We start from the raw sequence: 22,288 nt of genomic DNA, 5'->3' as shown, positions 1-22,288 counted from the left end.
ATTTTCTTGGCTAGTAGGCCCCAAAAAACCCTGCTGCCAACATAACTGAGTTGTGTCCATTGTGCTGTCTTCTATTCTGATGGAACTTACACTTCAAAGATCAAGATTATGAACTTAGAAAGCAGTTACAATCTCTTCAGAAGATAGAGGGATATGCTCATATAATGCCAAATCCTGCTGCTGGGATGTACTAACCTCTTACCAAAAGGCTGGGGGCTAGCCAGCTGGAGAGCCGCTCCGTTGGAAAGGACTCAGGAGTTGTAGTGGACAATATGCTGAATATAAGCCAGCAGTGTGCCCTGGCAACAGTAATGCTAAGGGCATACAAAGCTGCATCTGCAGGACTGTAACCAGTAAGTCAAGGGAAGTGATAATTTCCTTTTATTGGTGACCTGTTAGACATCATCTGGAGTACTTTGTGCAGTTATGGGCCTCTGGGTACAAGAAAGACATTGATAAATGGGAGTCAGTTCAGTGAAAGGGCATCAGAATGGTCATGGAGCTCAGGTTCAGGAGATGCTGAGAGAATAAGGCTTCTTCTGCTAGGAGATGATGTGCCATTGGGGCCAGATAATGGGAAGGTTACCCAGCAGATCATATCACAGTGATCCCTAAATGATTATCAGAATGCTTCACCAAGTTGGTGGAAGAATGAGGCAGTGGTCAAGAGTTGAAGCAGGAGGTTTCAACTATGTGTCAGGAGAAAGATTTTCACCGTGAGGACAAACAGCAGTGGAACATGCTGCCTAGGAAATCTGTCAGTCTCTATCCTTGCAGGTTTTCCTCACCTGAGTGGGAAAAAGCCCTGACCAACCTGGTTTGAATTCAGCATTGATAGCAGGTTTCGAATTAGACTCCCTTCCAACCTGAGTGATTTTCTGATATTGCATCACATAATGTTCTTTGAAACACTTAAATCCCTGCATGTTTCAATGATACTATTATGCTTAGAATGATGATACAATGATCTGTAAATGTTTTAGGATATTAATTTCTAGACAGACAATTATTCTAAGCTCTTGAAAGATGGAAGAACATAGTTGTTAGGATGTCTGCTTTGACTTACCTAGAACAGTCACTTGCTTGGGGCTTAAGAAAGCTGTGGTGTTCATGTGTTCAGTTTATTTAAAATGGAACATTTTAAATAGTGCTAAGGGTCACTACTCTTCTGTAAAATAATACTGAATTGAATTACTATGCCAATGTCTGTGGCATAATTAATTCAAACCTCAAATACTTGTCTATAATGAGCAATCTTTACTTGTTCAGAGGATGGAGAAGCTAGAGAAAGAGACGAAATCAGACATGACAGGCGCAAAGAGAGGCAGCATGACAGAAATCTTTCCCGGGCAGCCCCTGATAAAAGGTGAGTCACAAAAAAAAGCTGGTTTGTTCCTGTACTGGCACTGGCTTCCCCACTAGGGAACCTACTACTGGGCTTTCCTTTTTTTGATATAAGTGCCTGAGTTGTATCTTGTGGAGATAGTGACTGGTATGAAGCACAGTTTGTTCATTATATGAAAAGGCATTTCTGTGTTAAAATACTGTAGTACTTTCTTCAAAGTGTAGAATTTTCCACATGAATGGGAAAGAGGGGTGTGCTGTGTTGGTTTTGGATGGGTTTTTCTTCAGCGGGACTTCATGTTTAATGTTTTATGTTCAGGTTTAATTAACATGTTGACAGCAAATATTTAAACCTGAATCTTCTAATTTTGGTGAGACTAGAGTTATCCATAGTGGCTTTGTTTCTTGAAGCTGTTCGTTTTAAGGAAGCTTAGATTTATGGAGGTAGGCTGGAGTATCTTATTGGCTGAAGCCACTGAGATTTTTGAGTGCAAATGGTTTCTGGATGCTTAACATCTCTAGTATGTTGAAACTGGATTGCTCGGCCTTTCCAGAACATAACTGCACTAATTCTTGCAAAAAATAAATATGACATTTTAGACCAAATCAGCTTGATGTGAATTGCAGATAGTGGAAAGCAAATTTAAATGTCATACCCAGCTGAACATAATTTTTCCAAATGTTTCCTTTGCCAGGAGACAAATTTTAAATGTTACCTAGTAAGGAAGAACAACAGTCAAAAGCTGGCTCCTGAGGCAAATTGTTAGCAGGGAATACAGGATCGGGTTGCAATTGAGTGTGTCAACAAGTATGGTTTACTGACCTCATAAAACTTTCAAATTTTTAATTCAGGTCAAAGCTGCAAAGAAATGAGAACAGAGATATCAGTGAAGTTATTGCCCTGGGGGTACCAAACCCCAGGCCATCCAATGAAATCCAATATGACCAGAGGCTGTTCAACCAGAGCAAGGTAAAATACCTTTTCTTTTCATAGAAAGCTGTGTAGCTTTCTATGAGAACATGCTCATCATTCCTTTGTAGGTACAGACAGAATACTAAAGAGAAGCTGTTCTCATGGTTGGTGTGGATACATTCAAAAAAAATCTTTACATAAATGTTTCGGAAACTATTGATTTCCTTTATCCAGAGCCTATGCCAAAAAAAAAAAAAAGTGTATAGCTGGATTAAAGTGTTTTTGTTGTGATTTTTCTCACTGGGGAGAAAAACTATTTTGCCTTCAAGCTGCAGTGACCTCATTTTCTTCTCTTGTACAAATGTACTGACTGAATAGGAAATCTGCTTTCAGAGAGAAGCAAGTAAATACTTTCTTTTCCCATTACTGCTTGTGTTAATACTTCTGAAGATACAAAGAGTTAACAGCAACATTTATTTTCCCTGAATTTTATACTATTCAGAGATGACAAAATAGATTTGGGCTTCAGCAAATCCCTCAATAGACCTGCAGTTTGTCAATCACTCTTCTTCACGCCTCCAGTGAAAGACTTGCAGGCAAGGAGGGAAAGCTGATGAACCAAAAATGAACAAGCAGATACTTATACTTTCAGGGTTTATATAAGCCTCTGTGTGATTTGGATCAGTCAGCTTAAATCATGTTTTCCAGAAATTCTGAATAATACACATTTCTGTATGGTTGTACGTAGCTATTACAGACAGCTGTACTTGCAGGGCAGACTGAAATGATCCATTATTCTGAAATGCGGATGGCCTGAAATCCTTCCTGTTGCTATCTGGAAGAGTAGGACTGAGGCCTGTAATGTGATTTTCTCGACTTAATCCCAGACCCAAACCCACTCACATCCTCATTAAGTGCTTGGACTCATTTGAAATCAATTGTAAATCACGCCATGTCATCTTTGTGTAACTGTGAAACATCATCAATGTATTTTGTTGATAAAGTAAGTTAGCTGATGTTTTGTCAATTAACTTGTGCTGTTCTGCTGTTCCTCGCAGGGTATGGATAGTGGCTTTGCTGGAGGAGAGGATGAAATTTATAATGTTTATGACCAGCCTTGGAGAAGTGGCAAGGATATGGCCCAAAACATCTACAGGCCAAGTAAAAATCTGGATAAGGATATGTATGGTGATGATCTAGAGGCTCGAATAAAGACCAACAGGTAAGGAAATAAATTTAAGAAATATTCTTAGTTAGTACTTTGAAGCTAGTCAACTGAGTATCATCTTCTCCTGCAGGTTTGTTCCTGACAAAGAGTTTTCTAACTCGGATCGTAACACCAGAGGCAGGGGCAGAGATGGACCAGTTCAATTTGAGGAGGATCCATTTGGTTTGGACAAGTTTCTGGAGGAAGCCAAGCAACACGGTGGCTCTAAACGGCCATCAGACAGCAGCCGCCCTAAGGAACATGAGCACGAGAGCAAGAAGAGGAGGAAGGACTGAATGCCCCTGCTCCTTGAGAGGTAGGGAAATGGACTGCAAGCTTGGACTTCATGCAAAAGGGTTTTTTTTTAATATTGAGTGTACAGGAGGATGGCATTGTATCACAGCAATTTCACAACTCTAGCCGTGTGGATACATACACACACTAACTCTTCTACATGGGACAGCTACCTGAAGAGAGAGAAGACATGGAGACCACTTTGAAACATTTCATAAGGGAATTAATTATTCTTCAACAAGTTCTGACTTTGCTGATTCCCCACTGCCCAGCACCTCAGGGGTAAGAATGTAGCCCCCTTCCTACAGCTTTAGTTTTTGTAGGTAGCTGAAGCTTTGACCTGATCTGTTAAGAGCTTTCATGCTGTATATAATGATCATCTTATGCTGTAACAGATGCTGGGATGTTAATAATTCAGTGTTTTAGTGTGGCTATACAGATTTTTGAACAAGGGAGGGGAAACAGCTGGATTCTGTTTTAAAACAAGTACTCATTCATAGTTTCTCAGTAATCTTTATTTTAGTTTCTTTACATTTAGTGAAATAAAGCCTCCTTCCACCACTCACTCGCTTTGACTCTTCCTTTGACTGCGTGTTCTACGGATCTGCTGTTTGAGAGCAAGCTGAAAACAATGGAAATTACTGAAATTAGCTAGGCAAGGAAGTTTGTTATTTTCATTTCTGATCACCCATAACATTGATACAGAAAGCAGAAGATACATTTATAACCAATTCAGTTTCATAAGCGCCAAGCCAGGGCTTTCCTGACACAAAAGTTGAATATATATCCACAGCAATTGCTAGTTGTACCAGCAAAATGCATCTTAAAAAAAAGCTTGTGCTTTCAACCGGAATTAATAAAAAGTAACTGTCTAAACCTAGCCTAGAAAAATTGGGAAAAGTGCTCATGTAATCTAGAGAAGCCTACATTTTTTAAGAAATGAAAATAACTACTGCTTACCTTCTGCTTTTTATTTCACTATAAAGAAGCCTCTTAGCATGCACCTCTTGTGAGAGTATAGTCTTTGAAGCCTAGGCAGTTAGATGCATGTGGCTATCCTTACAGATTCAAGAACAAAAAGCAGCAAAAATTGCCAGGAAATTGCCACTAAATATTATGTTACTTCTAGTACCTAATTTGATAATTGCATACAGATAACATCCTATTTCAACACAACTTATGAAGGACCAATCTACTGCCAATCTAATCACAGTTTAAAGAGTCTTAATTTCTGCTCCCAATTTGTACCAGTTGGAACTTGCAGGTTGGTTCTTCTTGGGAATAGGTACTCAAGTAACCACAACCAGTGATGACTTGGGCAGTAATATGAACCATGGCAAGTGAAATAATTTACCACAATCAAAATACTGCATCACTGAAGTCTATCATCAATTCCTTTTACTATCTCCTAGCATTTAACATCTCAAAATAAGAAACTGGTTGTCAAAAGGATATTGATTAATCAAAGCTTGAACTGATTGTGTCTGATACACCAGCTTGCCTGTTGCTCATGGTTTCACTCTCTACTATGCTGAAGCACATGTAAGTCTGTAAGAAAATCCCCTATTTAGGGAACATACCAGATGAGATTTTCCAATTATTTTGAGATGAGACCTTTTAATAAAATGGCTTTGGGCAGCCACTGATTCACTGTTCTTTATTCCTTATCTGTCAATACCACTGCACACTAAATGTTGAGAAAGTGGTGAGATGGCTTTGCTGTGTTTCTGTGCTGGAGTGGAGCTGGAGGATACAGGTGTCTGGCTCTAGCTGACCAGTCAAGGACAGACACTTTTGTATGTGTAGTAGACCAGTACACTGTCTCAATGCCATACATTAATGCACTGAGATTGCCAAAGTGCTTTATTTTTTGTTTTACTAACATTTAAAATGTTAAAGATGGAGAGAACAAGACCCTACACTAAAGCAATAACTTTAGGGTTGTCTTGAACACATGAAAGCAAGAAGCTGATTTCTCCTGTATGAAATGACAGCCGGAGAAAACATAAATTTCACTGAAATTCGAAGCTTAGCATCACTTTCTTTATCATCTTCCCCCTGCCACTCAACATCCAGATCAGATGTTGGAACCCACCTGCAGAAACCTGCATTACAAACTGCAAACTAGCTGCACAGCACATCCCAACCAGTTTTACTGCATTCACATTCCTTGAGTACAGCAGGAGTTTTTGGTCTCTTGAGTGTGATCTCTCTGGTACCTCTATGATCTTGACCCCTAACAATTCAAGTTGTGAGGAGGGAATAAACAGAAGTGGTAATGGTTTAAAAAACATTAAAAGCACACTGACTGACAAAATTCTTAACCACACTTTGAAAGAATATGGTAATAAAGGAATTAGCACATTACCTTGGAACCTTCAAGAATGTGGGGGTCCTTCTGTAACACATTCTGAACTTCTTCTGGAGTTGAGAATTTAATCCAGCAATAACGTCTGTGAAAGCCTGTATCTCTGTTCTAATTACCAGTTAAAAAAAAAAAAACAATGCAATTACTACAGGAAATATTCACACGGGCTGTTAAAAACTTTCTATAGATATTAAATTTAAAGATTCAGAAATTATCAGAGGAACTGGCACACTTGCTGTTTCAGGAACCTTTTTCACACTAACATTTGGTGTCAGTGACAGGTGAGAGGTCTAGCAAAGGCTGTTCTACATCCCTTTCAACTTGAATCTAGCAATAATAACAAAAAAATCACGATCTTAAGATACAGTTGAAGTCTGGAATAATGTATAGACAGTAGTTTCCAACTGCAGTATTTATCTACTAATAAGCCAGTCACAACAGAACTGACATTTAAATGGCCACAGTACTTGAACAACATTCAGCAAGATAAAGCAGCTGCTTAAGAGACTACAAAAGCAGAGTGCCATTCAAAATGACAAGCACTAACTGCACTGAAAAGAAAAAGGTTAGTTTTAGAAATAATTCACCAGTCAGAAAAGACAGTTGTCAATAAACAGATGATAATGAGGAAAAGCCAGGTGTATCCAAGTGCCTTCTGTCCCTACTCTGATCCCACTCCGAGCTCACAACAGCTCAGCCACTCTCGTCATCAGGCATAAATGGCAACACTTCAAACCACCTACAAGGTACTGCTTGTTTGCAGTACCACAGTGATGTCTAAATTAGGCTGGTCCTACACTGGTGATTTTTGTACCTCTGGGTTTTAGGCAGTAATGAAACTCAAGTAATCACTGAATCTGAATGTACACACGTGCATGACCTGAACCAGTGATGGAGGTGGGTTTGTGGTAAGCTACCAGACTTTGCAACAAAACAATGCAGTCTGACCTGGGCTTGAGGAAAAATGTGACAGGCAGGCACCTCAGCTTCAAATGTTCACAACAACCAGCCTGTTTCAAACTTTCTCCATTTCCAAACTAATCCTCAACAGAGAGTGAACCCATCAGCTCAATGACGTTCACTACACACTGAGCTTAATTTAACAGGATTACTTGAAGTGGAGAAACAAGCAGACAGAACCTTTACACTTCGAGCAATGGCCTGCAATTTACCTGCAAAGGAACACATTTTTTGACTGTTCATCTTTTAAAAAGTGCACTAGATACTACAATCCCTGATCTATACACTCAGAAGATAAACAGCCTAAACAACAGAGGCATTGGCAGCACACTGCAGAGGTTATAGGTTTTGTGTTAGCCCTGCACTCTGGATGGGGTCTTAATCCACAGCAGGAAAAGACGATAGGTTCATACCCACATCTTTAGGTTTTAGCCAGTGAGATCAGGCACACAAAAACTTTATTCTCTGTCAGAAGAATGTCAACACGATGATAGAAAAGCTCAAAGCATTTAGATTAATTATTCAGAAATGGCAGCATCAACAGGATACTGAAGGATGTACTTTGTAAAGCTTTTTGAAAGCCAATGGAAATCACTAAGCTTCAATAAGTGGCGTTCCTGGAAGAAGGAGCTAAGGGTAGAGAGCGCTGAAAACCTCGCTAGAGTTCAAGATGAGGGGTCCAGACTGCAGCTCCAAGGAAGAAGCGGGGGAGCTGTTTCTGGGCAAGCAACTCTTCCCCGCTTCGCCGAGAAGACACGAAGTGCGGCCCGGAGGACGCGCGGGTACTCACGAACGGCAGCTGGCACCTCTGCACCGACCCGAACTGGGAGAAGTATTCCTTCAGCTCCTCTGTGAGAAAACGCACCAGGTTAGCCAGGCCCGGCGCCTCCGCGCAGCCGCGCCGCCCTGGCCCGACCCCGGCCTATGCCGGCACACGCGGCGAGGCTGCCCAACCCCGCCAGCCCCAGCAGCGGCGATAGATGGGAGGGGGGGCGCAGACTCACTGCTCGACACCGTCCAGGGAATCTCAGCCACGAAAATGTCGAAGAGCCGCCGGGAGCGACGCCCGACCGTCCGCACCGCACTGGCCGCCGCCATGTCGGGACTGCGGTGACAGGGAGGGACGGAGAGAGGGAGGGGCGGCCCCGCCCCGGCCGGCCCGAAATGGCGGCGGCGGCCGTGACCCGTGAGGGCGGGGAGGATGCGTTCCGCCGGCTCTTTCGCTTCTATCGGCAGCGCGACGCGTCTGACCTGCGGGGCGTGGTGGACTTCTCTGCGCCGGGGGGCCAGGTAATGCTGGGCTGCTTCTGCCCGTGCCCCGCGGCGAGCGGCTCCGAGCGCGTCCCGCCCTCGGCGCGGTGTCTCAGTGCGGAGCTGTGGCGGTGTCGCTGCAGCCTGCTCTCTCCACCTGCCTTTTCCTTTCGTGCCCCACGCCGAATCCCTAGTGCCGCTTCCGTTCTGTCTATACGACGCTGCACTCGATCGCTGAGCCTCTTACGGGTCCCTGTGCTGGTTTAAAAGGGAGAGCGTGACCCGAGTGGGGCAGCTGGGCAGGGCCCGCGGCTCCAGAGCCGGGCTCGCCCGGGGTGTCCCTGAGCCGGGGGACGCTGCCCGAGGGCACCGGGTGCCCCTGGCCAACGCCATGCCCAGTCACAGATTTACTACTTTTCCTTATGTTTACTTTCATAATATTTAATTAGCTCCCTATACTGCAGTTAGGGAACTTCAAAGCCTCTAATAGAACCACGTGATACTTAAGCAGCAGAACGTATGAACATAAAAAATGCCGAGTTTCACTCTCAGAACTGACACTGTTTCCCTGCTAGCCCTTGTCTTAGCCCTGAAATACCTGGGTGAGCTGGAATCAGCTTCCCCTTGCTGTACTGCCTTTCCCCTAGTCAAGTTTCTTCTCCTTTCTTGCGCCTGTATAATAAATGCTGGACTTAGTCATCAGGACGAGTTCGGCTGCTGCAGTGGGGTGGGGAATACAGTCATCAGCACAGCTGAAAGTAGGAGCCATCATAGTAGTTTACCATGTCTTCAGTGACGAAGAAATGATCCTTAAAACTTGTCTTCTGTTCTGTCAGCTCACAAAAGAATGACACAAATCTGCTAAAGTGTTGTTATCCAGGGATTTTCTACTTATGAGCTTATGTCAAAAAAAGGAGTGAGGAATATAGTTAAAATGAAACTTTGCCTAATTTTTCATTGTTTCAATCCTTAGTCTTTTCTTTTTAGTGTTCTATTAAGCTATTTATTTTTCTATCTTTTTGGATTTTAATTTTGCTCTTGCTAATGAAACAGAAAACTTGACCCATATGAAATTGTTAGAAGCATTAGAATTAACTAAGGAAGTTATTAGCATCTTAGCCTTTCTTGAGCTTGCAGGAATCCTGTATCTGGTAAAAGATTATAGCATTATGGCTCTTCTGGGAAATTAATTTTGAATTCAATTTGAGAACATCACAAGGATCTGTCTTCTTTCAATATGGCTCTTTTTTGTGCCTGTTACAGCTAACAGGTAACAGCTTACTAGTGAAAACGTCTTTTATTCCTCTTTCCACCAGGTTAAAAACATCTGCTGTTTCTCTTTAAGACCTACAGGCCAGGCAGATTGGCCTAGATAGTATTGCTTCTTTTTTCTCCGAAAACTGCTTCATGCAGTTGAGCTCTGCAGTGAAGTGTGACATACCCCATCTGCCCTGTTACCAGGCTTGTTTAACTGATTCAGCACATGTAATTCCTCAGCTCAGAAACACCTCCTGTTCTCCAGAAGCCCAGGCAGTATCTGGAGTGGAAGCACTTTGAGCAGGCAGTGAGGTGGCAGAGTTTTGGTCAGAGGATGAGACTTCCTGGGGATGCTCTGTGGGCAGGACTGTGAAGTAAGCTCAAGGCTGGCACTCACAAAGCTGCTTTTGACAAAGAGTTGAAAAATTGGTAAAATTGACTATATTGCCAAATGATGCTGTCCAGCAATAGTTCAGTATTTCTTAGAAATTCTATGTATGTAATTTAGTCCTGTTGTTCAGAAAATGTTAACTAGAGCTGTCAGCTGCAGAGAGACTGATTTACACATGCACCACTACAGAGGCTGTGTGCAAAGGCCTTAATTTGACACATTTTAAGTTGTCATAGACAAAGTCTTGCAGTCTCTGCCTGTTTATTCCTTCTGTGCCTGGCCATCTCTTTCCTTATATGAGCCTGTACTTTTCCACTGCTGCATGGAGAGCTGGACTGGGGAACTAAGCCAGAACAAAACCGACTTGCTTCTGCCTTGCCCTCAAGACAGTTCCCTGTCCTAAAGGAAGAAGGGAGTGGAAACACAGTAGAATGAGTTTGGTGTGTTTTTTCCAGCAAATGTTAGCTTAAATACATGTGTTGTTGTAACATAAGGGAGGGTGTCAAGTAAATACATCTTGCCAAGCCTTGAGCTGTTGATCCTGATGTTTGGAACAGAATTCAGAATTGACAGAGTTTCTGTAGTCCTTCATATCTGACAGCTTTAGCTACTTCATTGCTGGACTGCTTATCCTTCTGTAAATTAGAGATGAGATTAGTCATCTACTCTCTAGGATCATGGGCAACTGTGATTGGAATGTTCTTTGAAAGTAAGAAGTGTTATCAGTATGTTGCTCTCTAATGGAGGTTGATAGTTACCAGAATGTTTTATAATGATGAGGCTGTACTGTGGAAATGGACAAATCACTGTCCAAAATCATGAATTTTTTCTCATTGGTATATATTGTTTGGGGTTTTTTGTGAGTGGGGGACACCTCATCCCTAGATAAAACCTGTAAGTACCTTTTGATTCTTATATTCAATGTGTGCTGGCTCTGTTTGCCCTGTCCTGGTCACAGCTGTTTAGACAGTAGTTTTGTGGTACATTTGGCATTTTCACGAGAGTTACCTTCAAGCATGGTAGCACTCTTCCTTTTAGATGCTATTTTTGGATGAGTTTTGTGTTTCTCACTCTTTTTTTAACCACCTGTTCTCACCACTTTTTTTAAAACCACCTGTTTTATTTTTCCAGGTGTTCAGATCACAGCTCAGTATTTCTTCAGTCAGTGATCAAGATGCCTACAGAGCAGGCTTACAGCCAGTTAGCCAGTGGAAAGCCTATGGCCTCAGTGGGTATCCAGGTAGGTACCTCTGATTTCAAGAAAAATTAAACACAACCTCATTGCTTTGAATTCATGCAGTGTCAATCTTGTTTTTCTTGTCCTGCCTGAAAAAGCTATATTGGTTTGCCTAAATGTAATTTAATGTTGTCATAAGTGCAGGAGGACAAACAAATCAGCTAAAGGGTGGGATCCAGCAATATTTATAAAAATGAGAAGAGCCAGTAGTTTCACGGTGAGATCAGCCAGACTATAGCTCATGAGAGTAGTCCTGTTGCCTTTGGCAGAGACTATATTTCTGTAGAATCTGTTTTTCCTCAATATACAGCATGCTCATTGGGTACATGGCTGAAATACAGTAGTTTCACAGTTGAAGTGTGGCATCTACTTGTCAGTGTAGGACATGGAGTACAGTAAGTGAATAAGAACCTTTTGGCCTATTCAATATGCAGAGTAATTTCATTAGGCAGGTTATTTCAGAAGTGGCAATGTGTTTTAGGTTTGCAGTTTACCTGGTATAGTCACAGAGAGGTATTAGGTTGGAAGGCACCTCCAGAGGTCTAGGCCAACACCCTGCTTAAAGCAGGATGAAGTTGCAAGTTAGATCAGGATGCTGAGAGCTTTGTATGGGTAAGTTCTGGAAATCTCCAAGGAGAGAGATTACACGCCCTCTCTGGGCACCTGTACCAATGTTTGGCCATGTTTTTTTTCTTAAACCCCGTATCTAATAAAAATTTGTCTTGCTGTTACTTGTGACTGTTGTCTCTCACAATCTTGCTGTGCGCACCTGAGAAGATTCAGGCTCCCCTCCTCTCTCATGCTTGTGGGTGGTGCTCACCAATACCAGGATGTGTCACTTATGTCTCAGCCCTCACTGCTGCTCAGTTTGTCCTCAAGGCAGCCTGGCCTTGGTTTGGAGCTGCTCTTGGCCCTTGGGCCATACTGTTGCATGGTGTTATTCTGCCCCAGATGCAGAATTACTGCTGTTGAACTTCTGAAGTTCTCTTTAGCTTGTCCTTCATTTGTCAGAGTCCTTTTCAGGGACAGCACTAGCCTCCAGAAGATCCACTGCTGCCCCAATTTAATGTAATTTGTAAGTGAAGTGAGGATGAACATCCCATCGTCCACGTTGTTGATGTAGATCTAGTTAGCTTTGCCCCAGGATCAAAGAATGCAGCTCATAACAGCTGCTGGTTAGACTTTGAATCGTCAAATCACTATTCTTTAAGCCTGGTGATCCATCCACCTTTTGCTTACTTTTTCAATTTGCCCAAAAAATTTATGGCTCCCAGTTTGGCTCCAGTGGTGCTGTAGAAGACCATATGGAAAACTTTTCTTAAGCCAAGGTAAACATAATTCCCTGTTTTCCCCTTGTCTGAACATCTCACTGTATCAGGCAGTAAGGCTGGTTAGACAAAATTTGCCTTCCATGCTCTCTGTTCCCAGCCACTATGTGTCTAGAAGTTGCTACCATGGAAGTTTGCTTCATCATTTTATCAGGGGTTTCGGTAAGGCTGATGAGTTTGTAGTTCCCCAGATCCTCCTTATTTCAGGAATTTTTGGTTGGTTAATTATGGTTTTTTTCTCATGTTTCTTTCCATTTATTGGGACCTCAGTTTCTGTGTGGGTTGCTTTGAAGCCAGCCTACTATTTCTGAAACTGAGGCAGCCATGCTACCCATCTGGCATGTTTAATACACAGGGAATTGGAAAACTTCATGAGAAAGGCTTCTGCCTCTTCTTGCCTCTGTAAATGTTTTGTTCCACTTGTCTGTCATATTATAGCTGCCCTTGCTTGGTCTGCTTGTCATTTACTGTCTGTCTAAATGTCTTCCCTGGTAATTACATAGGGGGTGTGGGGAATCACAGGTGTCCCACTTAACTGCATTTCTCTTCTGCTTTGGCAAAGGAAACCTTTTACTAAAATGAAATGCAAATACATTGACAAATTATCTGTCCTGTTTAGAATCAAGTCATGTGTGGACTTGAGGAGAATAGTATTTTATCATTTTCAGCTACCTTTTTCTGGACATCCTTAAACAGTAGGAGATGTGGAACGAGCTGTCCCAATAGCCTGCTAAGTGAAGTAAGAATTTCTTTAGTTTTCTATGAGCAAGTGGAAAGGAAGTCATTTGGTTTTGTCCCCACAGTAAGCAATGAAATAGAAGATGGAGGAATCTGGGTGAATTTCTATTGTGATATCCTGAGTTTGTGAGAAGCATGTGATGCTGTCTTTAGGTCTTTGTAACTGACACTTTTTTTATGAGAGGTTTTTCTTGTTATTAGACATCTGCATGTCTTATCCTTCCTTTGTCTGAAGTTGGAGACCACTTTCATTAAGTGCAAATTAATTTGTAGTGCATAGCAAGATAGTACTGCAGTAAGAGCACTGCATCTGCTTCCTCAGGGCAGTTTTCTTTAGTATACAAATTCACAAAGAATAATTCTTTTGCCCTTTCCTCCCACATCTTTCAAGGGCAAGAGGTTGAATTATGTTGTCTTCAAAGTTTGTCTGTGGTGTTCTTCAGTCAGTTCAGAAAGATTGCTACAGAAATATTTATTATTTCTTACTTTTCTCCCTCCTATGTGTGCAAGTCACTGATTTCTAGCACTATTAGTCTTTGTTCTATGTTTGCACAGAATTTTATAGTAAAATTCTGTGACTCTTAAAAATTCAGTTTCTGCCTTTCTTGACGCAATGAGCATAGTAGTAACCCACTTTTTAGTTGTTACTGCTTCTGTAAATCTAGACCAGTCTAGTTTCTTAAGAGAAACCTAGGTCAAGGAAAGGTGTGGAGAGACATGAGCATGTTCCAAGTTTGTGAGATAAAAGCCATAAAATTTGGATTCTTGTTCTCATCTCTGCTTGTAACTAACTCTCCAGGCTTCAATGCCTTCATTAATACCTGGGGATAACACATGCAGAGTAAAGTGTAATTTCATGGATGCAGTAAATTGCTTCAAGAACCCCACATCAAAAGCTGCAGACAGGAAGGGCAGTATTATTATTCTGTTCTATGTAGTTGCCAACAGAAAGTAAATATAATGCTTCTGCCAAAGCAACTTCTTGTAGCCAAACCTATCAGAAGGCTACCATAGTCTGAAAGTGCAGGGAACAGGGTGAAGTGAATGACCATATGTTATTAATACACTGAAGGCTTCTTTTCTAATCAGTTACTTTAATCTTGAGTCTTTGAGGTATGTTGGCAGGTAGCTCTTCTTGTGTTTTTATTACCACTTTCATAAGGCCACAAGGCAAGTTTGTATCCTACTGAGACTCCTGGCTTTGCTGCTTCTTTTTTCACCTATTTTTGTCTCTCTTAAGTTGATATGACTGAGAAGTTCAAAAAGACACAGTAGGCCAAAACCCTAAAACCTCCTTTTCCTTTGTTCCTCTTATACCCTTATCTCTCTTTACATGTGGATTTTGTGTTGGTGAGTCTTATTGAACTGACAGTCTTTGAGAGAATGCCTTGATTCTCAGAGTAGGTACAGTACTGATTAATAGCATCTCTCATATGGGCTGCTGCTTGAACCCTGCCTGAGGTGCCTGGCTGAATGAATGTGCAGAATAGCTGCATGTTTATTTTGTTTTGTTAATTAACAACGCCTGCAGAGTATTCACAGTCAATAACAAGTGGTTTGGGATATCACTGGACTTTCATGGCCCTTTCTGAGTGTTACCATATCAAAATGCAAATATGGATACAACCAGACTTACCTGGAAATAAGCATGAAGAAAAGGGGAGGACACTTTACATTACTACATACTTGCTCAGCTCAGGGACTTCTTTCTGAAGTAGCAGAAGGAAGACAGTATGAGTTCAGAGCCAGGGATAAAGTTATTTTGAAGCATGGAAAAACTAGGCCAGAATTGCTCTAACTTTGCTGGACTTAAGAGAAAAGTCATGCTGAATAATTTAAGAAATAAAATTTTCCCCAAAACAACTGTTCTTACTCCTTTATCTCCTGTAATCAATATGCCTTACATGGATATGTCCTTTATTATAATTTTTAAGGAAATGCCTAATCTTTCTTTGTCTCCATCCTCTTTTCTTTGTGCTCAGGGTTTATTTTCATACCAAACCCTTTCCTTCCTGGCTGCCAGCGTCACTGGGTGAAGCAGTGTCTCAAGCTATACCCTGAGAAACCCAATGTCTGCAACCTGGACCTGCACATGGCTCCTGAGAAGACCACTGACCTGTGGGGACAGAGCAAGGAGCAGCTGAGGTGGGTTCACTATCAGCTTTCGTGGTCAAAACTGCTGGAGCCAGATCTCACCTTTGAGAGGATAAGAAAATGGAGCAGGGAAGGGAAGCTGAAGAAGATTGTGTACATGCTGGCAGAAAACAGATGGTGTCAGACATGCCAAGTTAAAGATGGCTATTTCATAGCTTCATGTGCATCCTTGCTAATTCTCTGCTTTCATTCTCAATGGGATTTTCCAGTAGCATATTGTTCTAAAGCCATTGGTGAACTGTTACGTAGTGACCCTGGCTGCTGTGGTGCTTGAAGCTTGCTAAGCTCAGCTGTGAGTTGAACCGTGAAGTTCCTCTGGGCCTCAGTTTTCCTGAGGCAAAACAGATCCTTTCCAAAACTCCCCACTAATGGTAGCACTTCTTCCCAGTCAGCTCTTAGACCCAGTACAGTGTAATAGAAATGCTGTTAGCTGTACTTTCTTGAACTTCTCAAATCTAAGAGTGTCTGTGTTCTCATTTCTAAAGTATTTCTATTGGTTTGGTTTTGTTTGTGGTTCTTCTTAATTCAGCATGACATTGAATTACATGTATTAAATGTACCATTTTAATAGCAATCCTGTTTAATCTGAAAGATTCCATCAGGTTCAGAATTCTGTGGCTGATGTAGCTGCCTTTCCTCTACCTGATCTGGAATTTAATGGAGAATTTGTCCCAGTTTTGAAGTCAAGTAGAAAGTTTACAAAAAGGAAAAGTTTTTTAAAGCTTGAATTTTATTAAAGTCACCTGTAAAAAAAAATATATAAGACAGACTGTTTACAGTACACAGTCTTTTAGCTATTTGGATATTGTTACCTTATTAATTTCACTGCTCATTTTTCATAATGATTGTTTTGTGTGATGGTGCAACCAGAGTTCTCTACAATGCTCATCTTCCACCTCAGTCTCTTAGTGAGGTTGACATGCTGAGACGTTTCTTCAAAAACCTCTTGACATCTACAAGATTGTGACTTCTTGTTTGCACCTAAGACAGAAGTTATACTCTGACCTCTGTTTTCCAGCCTCAGTCAGAATTAGTTACAGAAATGTAGACACCATTTTTGTGTTCTGTCAAGAATGAAAAATTGTTCTGTGAAAGGTTTGTGCATTGTGCCCAATGGCCAAAAAAAGTGGGGTACTGTTCCAGTTTGACAGGCCTCTCCCAGCAGGACCTCCTGTGTGCAGAGAATGATCCGAGCAGAGGTTAATTTGCAGCTGAATCCAGTTCAGTTGAAAACAGTGTTTAGAAAAGTGATGGCTGGCAGCAACCCTGGCAGTTTTGTGGAGTACTTACCCAAGTCTTCAAGTGAGCAAACTGCTGTATTTGTGCTTATACCTAGAGGCAGCAGGTGGAACTAGCCAGCCTCTCTAGTATCTGGAGTGAAAGCATTTCAGGGAGGTGAGAAACAGTGCTTAACTGAAAAGAGGTCTACTTCCAAGATGGGTAACACCTTTAATGCTGTTTAAAGCCATCAGGATAATGCATGCATGTGCTTGGGTCATGGCTTATCTGCTCTTTTCAGGATGCAGGAATCACAAGGTAGGGTAAATCTATACAATTCCTAGACATATATGCTATGCTTTCCTCACAAAGTGGAGCCTGAGTATTTTCTCTGGTACTGGGGACGATCAAAAGCATAAAAGGGAATCGAGCATTCCCACAAGGGAGATATAGACAGATATATACGTATGTCTATTCTTGTGTATAAGGAAAAGCCTGGAGGGGTTTTAGAGATGCAATCATTACCAGCAAATAAAGAAACAAGGGATCTTCAGACCAAAGCTCCCATGCTGTTCAGTCTTTTTCTAACATAGCTATACCAGACCTTTTCTGTGCTTTCTTGTGGGACCTCAATGTTTCCAGATACACAACACTCATACTTTCCCCTTCTTAGCAATCATATATGAAATCACATGTAAAATACTGAGTTCTGGGAATAGGGACTTCCCACACACATTTGGGCTCTTGCTGTTGTGCAAACACTTTAGCACTGTAGCAAAAAAGGGGCATTTTTGAAAGGCACATGCTAAAATTGTTTCATTATGAACATTGTTTGTCAGTTGAAAGATGTACAAGAACAAATGTGGGCTCTCCCTTTTCTAAATGCTGTGTTTCCTGCTTGTGGGCTACACAAATTGTTCCAAGCAGCATCTATTTGACAGTTACTGTGTTGGTGTTTATGGTAATTGCAGTTGCTGTTACCCTATGACAGATGGAAATTGCAAAGACTGTTTTCAGTAATCAGTGAGCTAAGAAAAATTGCTAAAGGTAAAGAAACTTGCATTTTACTCCTGTTCCTGGTTTATCTTCTGAGCTATCATGATGGCGTAGTTGAAGGGCAGGAACAAACGGTGTATCCAGGTAGAAATGCACATTAAATGCAGACATTTGGCTGAGACTTGACCATGACAGCACAAATATCAATCTTTTTTTTGTAAAAGAGAGCATGTCATGCTGAACTAATGAGGCTATAAATGAGAGCCAGCCGTATGGTACTACTGTTTATCTTCTGAGGATATTTCCCTTTTCTATATTTTTGGTTTTTTACTAAAGCATGTGACTTGGCTTGAGAAAAATATGCAAGTATGCTGAAATTGCTGGAGTGAGTAGACTAGAAGATAGATGTGTACCTTCCTTTTTGTATTTGTCATTAACATATTTCTATCTGATTTAGTTATTTGTACTCTGTAACTTTTCAAAGGCTTTTCCATAGTCTGTCCTAGAAGCCTCTCCTTGAAGCCTCTTCTCTCTTTCATCACCTACAAATAAGAATGGTAAATTGGCGTGTGGCTTCAGCCCACTCAGTCCCTTTACTTCAGGGTTGTCACATTCTTTGTCCTGCATAGCAGTCTGGATAAGGGGACACCTGCAGTCTGGACTTCTTGACGCTGTAGTCATAGCTAGAGAAGTCTTGCTTCTTACTGCAAGTCAGCCCATCCTAAGGACATTTTATCAAAGTCCCAAGTAGTAGAACTAACTATCCTTTGCAATATTAGGCAGCATGCTATGCTTCACTGTCAGGCAACTCATTTTCCTCTCTTGTAATTTTCCATTAAGTGCCGAGAATATTTTTTCCTTGAATTTGCAGATTTCAGATCTTCAGATTCTGGTCTTTCATTTTTGGGTGCTCAAATAGGGCATGTTTAATTCTGATTTCTTAATCTGTGCTACTCATTGTGTTTCCATTGGATAATCTCTTAGGTACCATTTGAAAACACAAGCTTTCAAACTGACACCAGCTGGCAGTAGGCCCCACAGCTTCCACACGTTTCATGAACCAAATTTTCAGGGTCTTTGGAGGAAGAAAGTATTGGCATTGAAAATAAAAGTTTAGCATTGATTGGTTTTAATAGGCTGTGAAATGGATGAGTGAATCTCATTACTGTATGCTGCAGTACCAGAAGACCCCTCAGAAATTAACAAATATCCTATTTCTTTATATTTTGTCTTTGTAGAAGGAAAGGTTCCAGTAAGTGGGAGCCCAGGAGCCTATTGGAGAAGCTGCGTTGGGTGACCCTTGGTTACCATTATAACTGGGATACTAAGGTACTGAGGTTAAATTCTTCTCCATTTTTCTTAGCCATAAGCACTCAGAATGGCAAACAGAGAAGGACATAATGGAATAAAATGTTTATGATCCTACAAGACAGTCTTGAGGAAAGGCACTAACAAACTGTGCTTTTAAGAACATTTTAATCTGTATTGGTTTAGTGTGAAGGGTTTAACAGCAGTTAACGTGATAGCATACACTCAGCTCTAAACCTGCAATTATTTCAGGGTAAGTGACATTTTTACCTACCAAATGATATGATTACAAAAGCATTGCTAACTCTTAAGCTGTGTGTGACTTCAGGGAAACTACTCTTCAGTGGAGTGAGCAAGAACAAGAAAAAACTGCTGCTCATATGATTTTGGAACTTTAATGAGTCTGAACCACTATAGTCTTTCTTACCAACTAACAGCTGTTTTGAGGATCCTGACCAAAATAAACTATTTTTCATGAGACTGAGATAGATGGAGGCTGATAAACACTGGTAGAGTGAATATGCATCTTATCTGTATATTGCAGATAGCCAAATCTGCTTGCAGCCTTTTATTTACCAGATGAACTTGTTATTGGATGGCCTTAATAAAATTTTGGTTATTATCTTCCAGTCCTCTCAGAATGACTTATGGGAGAGAGAAAAAGTAGGTTTGCAATTGATTTCTGCTTGTTATTAATGAAGGAATAAAGATGCTTGTTTTGGAGCTCTGTTGATGAGCTACGGAACTGTTTTTCCATTGGCAGCTTCAGGTTGTGGCTGAGATGATCCTCAGGGTGTTGGTACTATCTTACTGATTTCAAGTTTAGCATCTAGATACAATGATTAACTCCACAATTAATTGAATCTCTGTCAGTCTCAGCATAGGCCACGAATTTAATGGTAGGAGGTAAATTTGCTGTGGTTCTGCCTGTGTTGTAGTCATTTTCTAGGTAAGTGTGATGTCCTTCTCCATTACTGTCGGCCAAGATTTTGAGTTCTTTTTCAATGTTTGTTTCCAAGTGTATTTGCTGCTCTGATGTGTTGGGTGTGGCTTTCTTTTTTTTTTTTTTTCTCCCCCTTCTCCTTCCAGAAGTACTCAGCAAATCACCACACTCCTTTCCCCTCAGACCTTGCATTCCTGTCAGAGCAAGTGGCTGCAGCCTGTGGGTTTCGGGGTTTCCAAGCCCAAGCAGGGATTTTGAACTACTATCATTTTGACTCTTCACTGGGAATTCATGTGGATGAGTCTGAACTAGACCATTCTCGGCCCCTGTTGTCATTCAGGTGAGTCAAGGAAAGCCCACTTGAGTGTTATGCAAAGACAGATGGCTTTTTTCTAGGGTTGCTTATGGTTATGGGAAGGCAGTATCATGTGGTTTGCTAATTGGGTATATAATCTTCATTCTCAGAAGATTTGAATAACAGAACGCTGTAGGTCAGGGACATAGTTTTTCTTTAAGGACTGCTTGAATAGTCTGGATATAGTGCCTGGAGTGAAGAGCTCTTTTGCAGAGAGCACAGGTCTGTTCTAAAGCAGCAGAGTGCCAGTTGGGTACTAAAGAAGTATCTCAGCAGAGCTTCAAACCTGGCAGGGCAATTGCTCATACTCTGCCTATCTTGGACCAGATCTTAGTCTGTTTGCCATGTTCCCACCTAAAAGTTGTTCTTAATTCTTAAGAATCCCTCTGGTTTTTGTGATTGCTTGGGGTGGTTTTTATGAAGGAATTTAATAACTGATATTTTCTTACTGTACAGAAAATTGTCTTCTACCTGAATTTGTTTTCTCTCTCCATCTTTATACCGTCTCTAGCTTTGGGCAATCCTCGATATTTTTGCTGGGGGGCCTGAAGCGGGAGGAGGCGCCGACAGCGATGTTCATGCACAGCGGGGATATCATGGTGATGTCTGGCTTCAGCCGCCTGCTGTACCACGCTGTCCCTCGCGTCCTGCCCAACCCTGAGGGGACAGCTCTACCTTCCTGCCTCAGCCAAGCTCTTTCTTCAGACCTTCCTGCTGGCTCAGTCATTGAGCACAGCTCTGATGAGGACTGGCAGGTGTGTGCCAAGTACCTGCAGTCCTCCCGCATCAACATGACTATTCGACAGGTCTTGGCTGAGGGCCAGAAATTTCCAGAGGAATCTGGGACAAATGGAAAGGGCCAAGCACCCTCTGAAGACAGTTATCATGAGAACAGCAAAGCCAAAAGACACAAACCAAACAGAGTCAGCTGAGACCAGGCCATCATACTGACATGGACCAGACAGGCAGTCTCCGTGTGGAATTAGGAACTGATGTAATACTGGAAGTACTTGTCTGTATTGTGGTTAATAAACTCGTGCAGAATAAATGTAGTCCTTCTTGCTGTAATAAATAGGAGGAGAAAAATAATGTAAAAGGAAAAGAAGGATAAGTTCAGGACTGGGACTCAGGAGATTAACTCTATTGGCATTTTGTTGCAAATGTTTACTGTACTCTGTTTCCTTTAAAATACCTGTATGTCAGAGAACTTTAAGCTTGGTTAAGCTTAAATGGTTTAAGCTTTAGGAGTGGTGCTTTTAAAGTATTTTGAAATCATTGGGCCGAGAGTGTTCGCAGAAGATACATAATTGCTATGTGATGGAGAATCCTGTTGGGCTTGTAAAGCTCAGCTGAAGCAAAGTAACAAGTGTGTATGAGAATGGGCTGCTATGGGTGTAAGACCTACCTGCAGCATTTTCAAGATAATTACTGCTACAGCAAAAATGGGTTCAGTGGCCAGAAACTGGCAGCTCCCTCAAGCAACACCTGCTGTAAGCTTTCTGTAGTCCTGTGCTCTCCTTTTGCCTGCTTGCATCCCCTCAGCTGCAGCAGAATCTGCTTTTATGAATGGTACTGAACATCTTATCTCAGATTTCAGAGAGAAACAGTTGGGAGCAATATCTGCTTAGAATATCTAGTAGCTCCCAACTGGGTCTCCTCCGTATGTGACTGAGCCCAACATCGCCGTTCTTTCAAAACTGCCCTCTCCTAAGTGCCTGTGTGTTACAGTTCTCCAGTCCCAAGCTAGCATCTGTAAGGAGCAGGATGACTTGCAAATAAAAGCAATGAAGCTGTAAATTAAGTACCTAAAAAACTAATCAGTGACTATCTCTGTCACCCAAAGATAAATATATTGAAACAAAGAAAAGCACTAGCTTTTGTGCTAGTTCTTTTTAAGATTCAGACCATCCTATCTACTTTTTAATGCAATTTTAATTGTTGGAGTGGAATGTGCTATCCCTGGGGTATTTTGTTGCACTTTCACAATGAATAAACTTACTTGGTTTTAAATTAAAGATCTCTATCA

General features: G+C 41.5%; 3 protein-coding genes across 3 annotated transcripts in view; 2 read left to right on the top strand and 1 right to left on the bottom strand.

Annotated features, from left to right (window-relative positions):
• Positions 1-4,323, top strand: part of SNW1 (SNW domain containing 1) — a 26,771-nt gene extending 22,448 nt beyond the window's left edge. Inside the window, exons 12-15 of the mRNA XM_030948736.1 lie at positions 1,270-1,366; positions 2,197-2,314; positions 3,316-3,479; positions 3,556-4,323. Coding sequence (XP_030804596.1) covers positions 1,270-1,366; positions 2,197-2,314; positions 3,316-3,479; positions 3,556-3,760 — 584 coding nt within the window. The 3' untranslated portion in view covers positions 3,761-4,323. The remainder of the gene's footprint in view (positions 1-1,269; positions 1,367-2,196; positions 2,315-3,315; positions 3,480-3,555) is intronic.
• On the bottom strand, positions 4,256-8,518 carry SLIRP (SRA stem-loop interacting RNA binding protein). The gene is made up of 4 exons (XM_030948740.1): positions 8,091-8,518; positions 7,877-7,935; positions 6,127-6,234; positions 4,256-4,380 (listed from the first exon to the last, which is right to left on the bottom strand). The coding sequence occupies exons 1-4, from the start codon at positions 8,182-8,184 to the stop codon at positions 4,321-4,323; spliced, it is 321 nt and encodes a 106-aa protein (XP_030804600.1). The 5' UTR covers positions 8,185-8,518; the 3' UTR covers positions 4,256-4,320.
• ALKBH1 (alkB homolog 1, histone H2A dioxygenase) lies at positions 8,231-22,288 on the top strand. The gene is made up of 6 exons (XM_030948739.1): positions 8,231-8,376; positions 11,117-11,225; positions 15,271-15,433; positions 18,895-18,985; positions 20,054-20,247; positions 20,774-22,288. Exons 1-6 carry the CDS (start codon positions 8,251-8,253, stop codon positions 21,192-21,194), a joined length of 1,104 nt encoding a protein of 367 aa, XP_030804599.1. The 5' UTR covers positions 8,231-8,250; the 3' UTR covers positions 21,195-22,288.

Source organism: Camarhynchus parvulus, chromosome 5, assembly GCF_901933205.1.
Source record: "Camarhynchus parvulus chromosome 5, STF_HiC, whole genome shotgun sequence".
In the NCBI taxonomy this organism is placed as follows: Eukaryota; Metazoa; Chordata; class Aves; order Passeriformes; family Thraupidae; genus Camarhynchus; species Camarhynchus parvulus.
Note: the sequence above shows the minus strand (reverse complement) of the source record. Positions and strands in the feature narration are given on the sequence as shown.

Coding starts and splice junctions, on each gene's coding strand:
- SLIRP (XM_030948740.1), bottom strand. CDS start 8,184: ATGGCGGCGGCCAGTGCGGTGCGGACGGTCGGGCGTCGCTCCCGGCGG. Junction 6,235..7,876: donor AGAGGTGCCAGCTGCCGTTC/GTGAGTACCCGC, acceptor ACTGGTAATTAG/AACAGAGATACAGGCTTTCA. Junction 4,381..6,126: donor ACATTCTTGAAGGTTCCAAG/GTAATGTGCTAA, acceptor CATTGTTTTCAG/CTTGCTCTCAAACAGCAGAT.
- ALKBH1 (XM_030948739.1), top strand. CDS start 8,251: ATGGCGGCGGCGGCCGTGACCCGTGAGGGCGGGGAGGATGCGTTCCGC. Junction 8,377..11,116: donor TCTCTGCGCCGGGGGGCCAG/GTAATGCTGGGC, acceptor TTATTTTTCCAG/GTGTTCAGATCACAGCTCAG. Junction 20,248..20,773: donor CGGCCCCTGTTGTCATTCAG/GTGAGTCAAGGA, acceptor TACCGTCTCTAG/CTTTGGGCAATCCTCGATAT.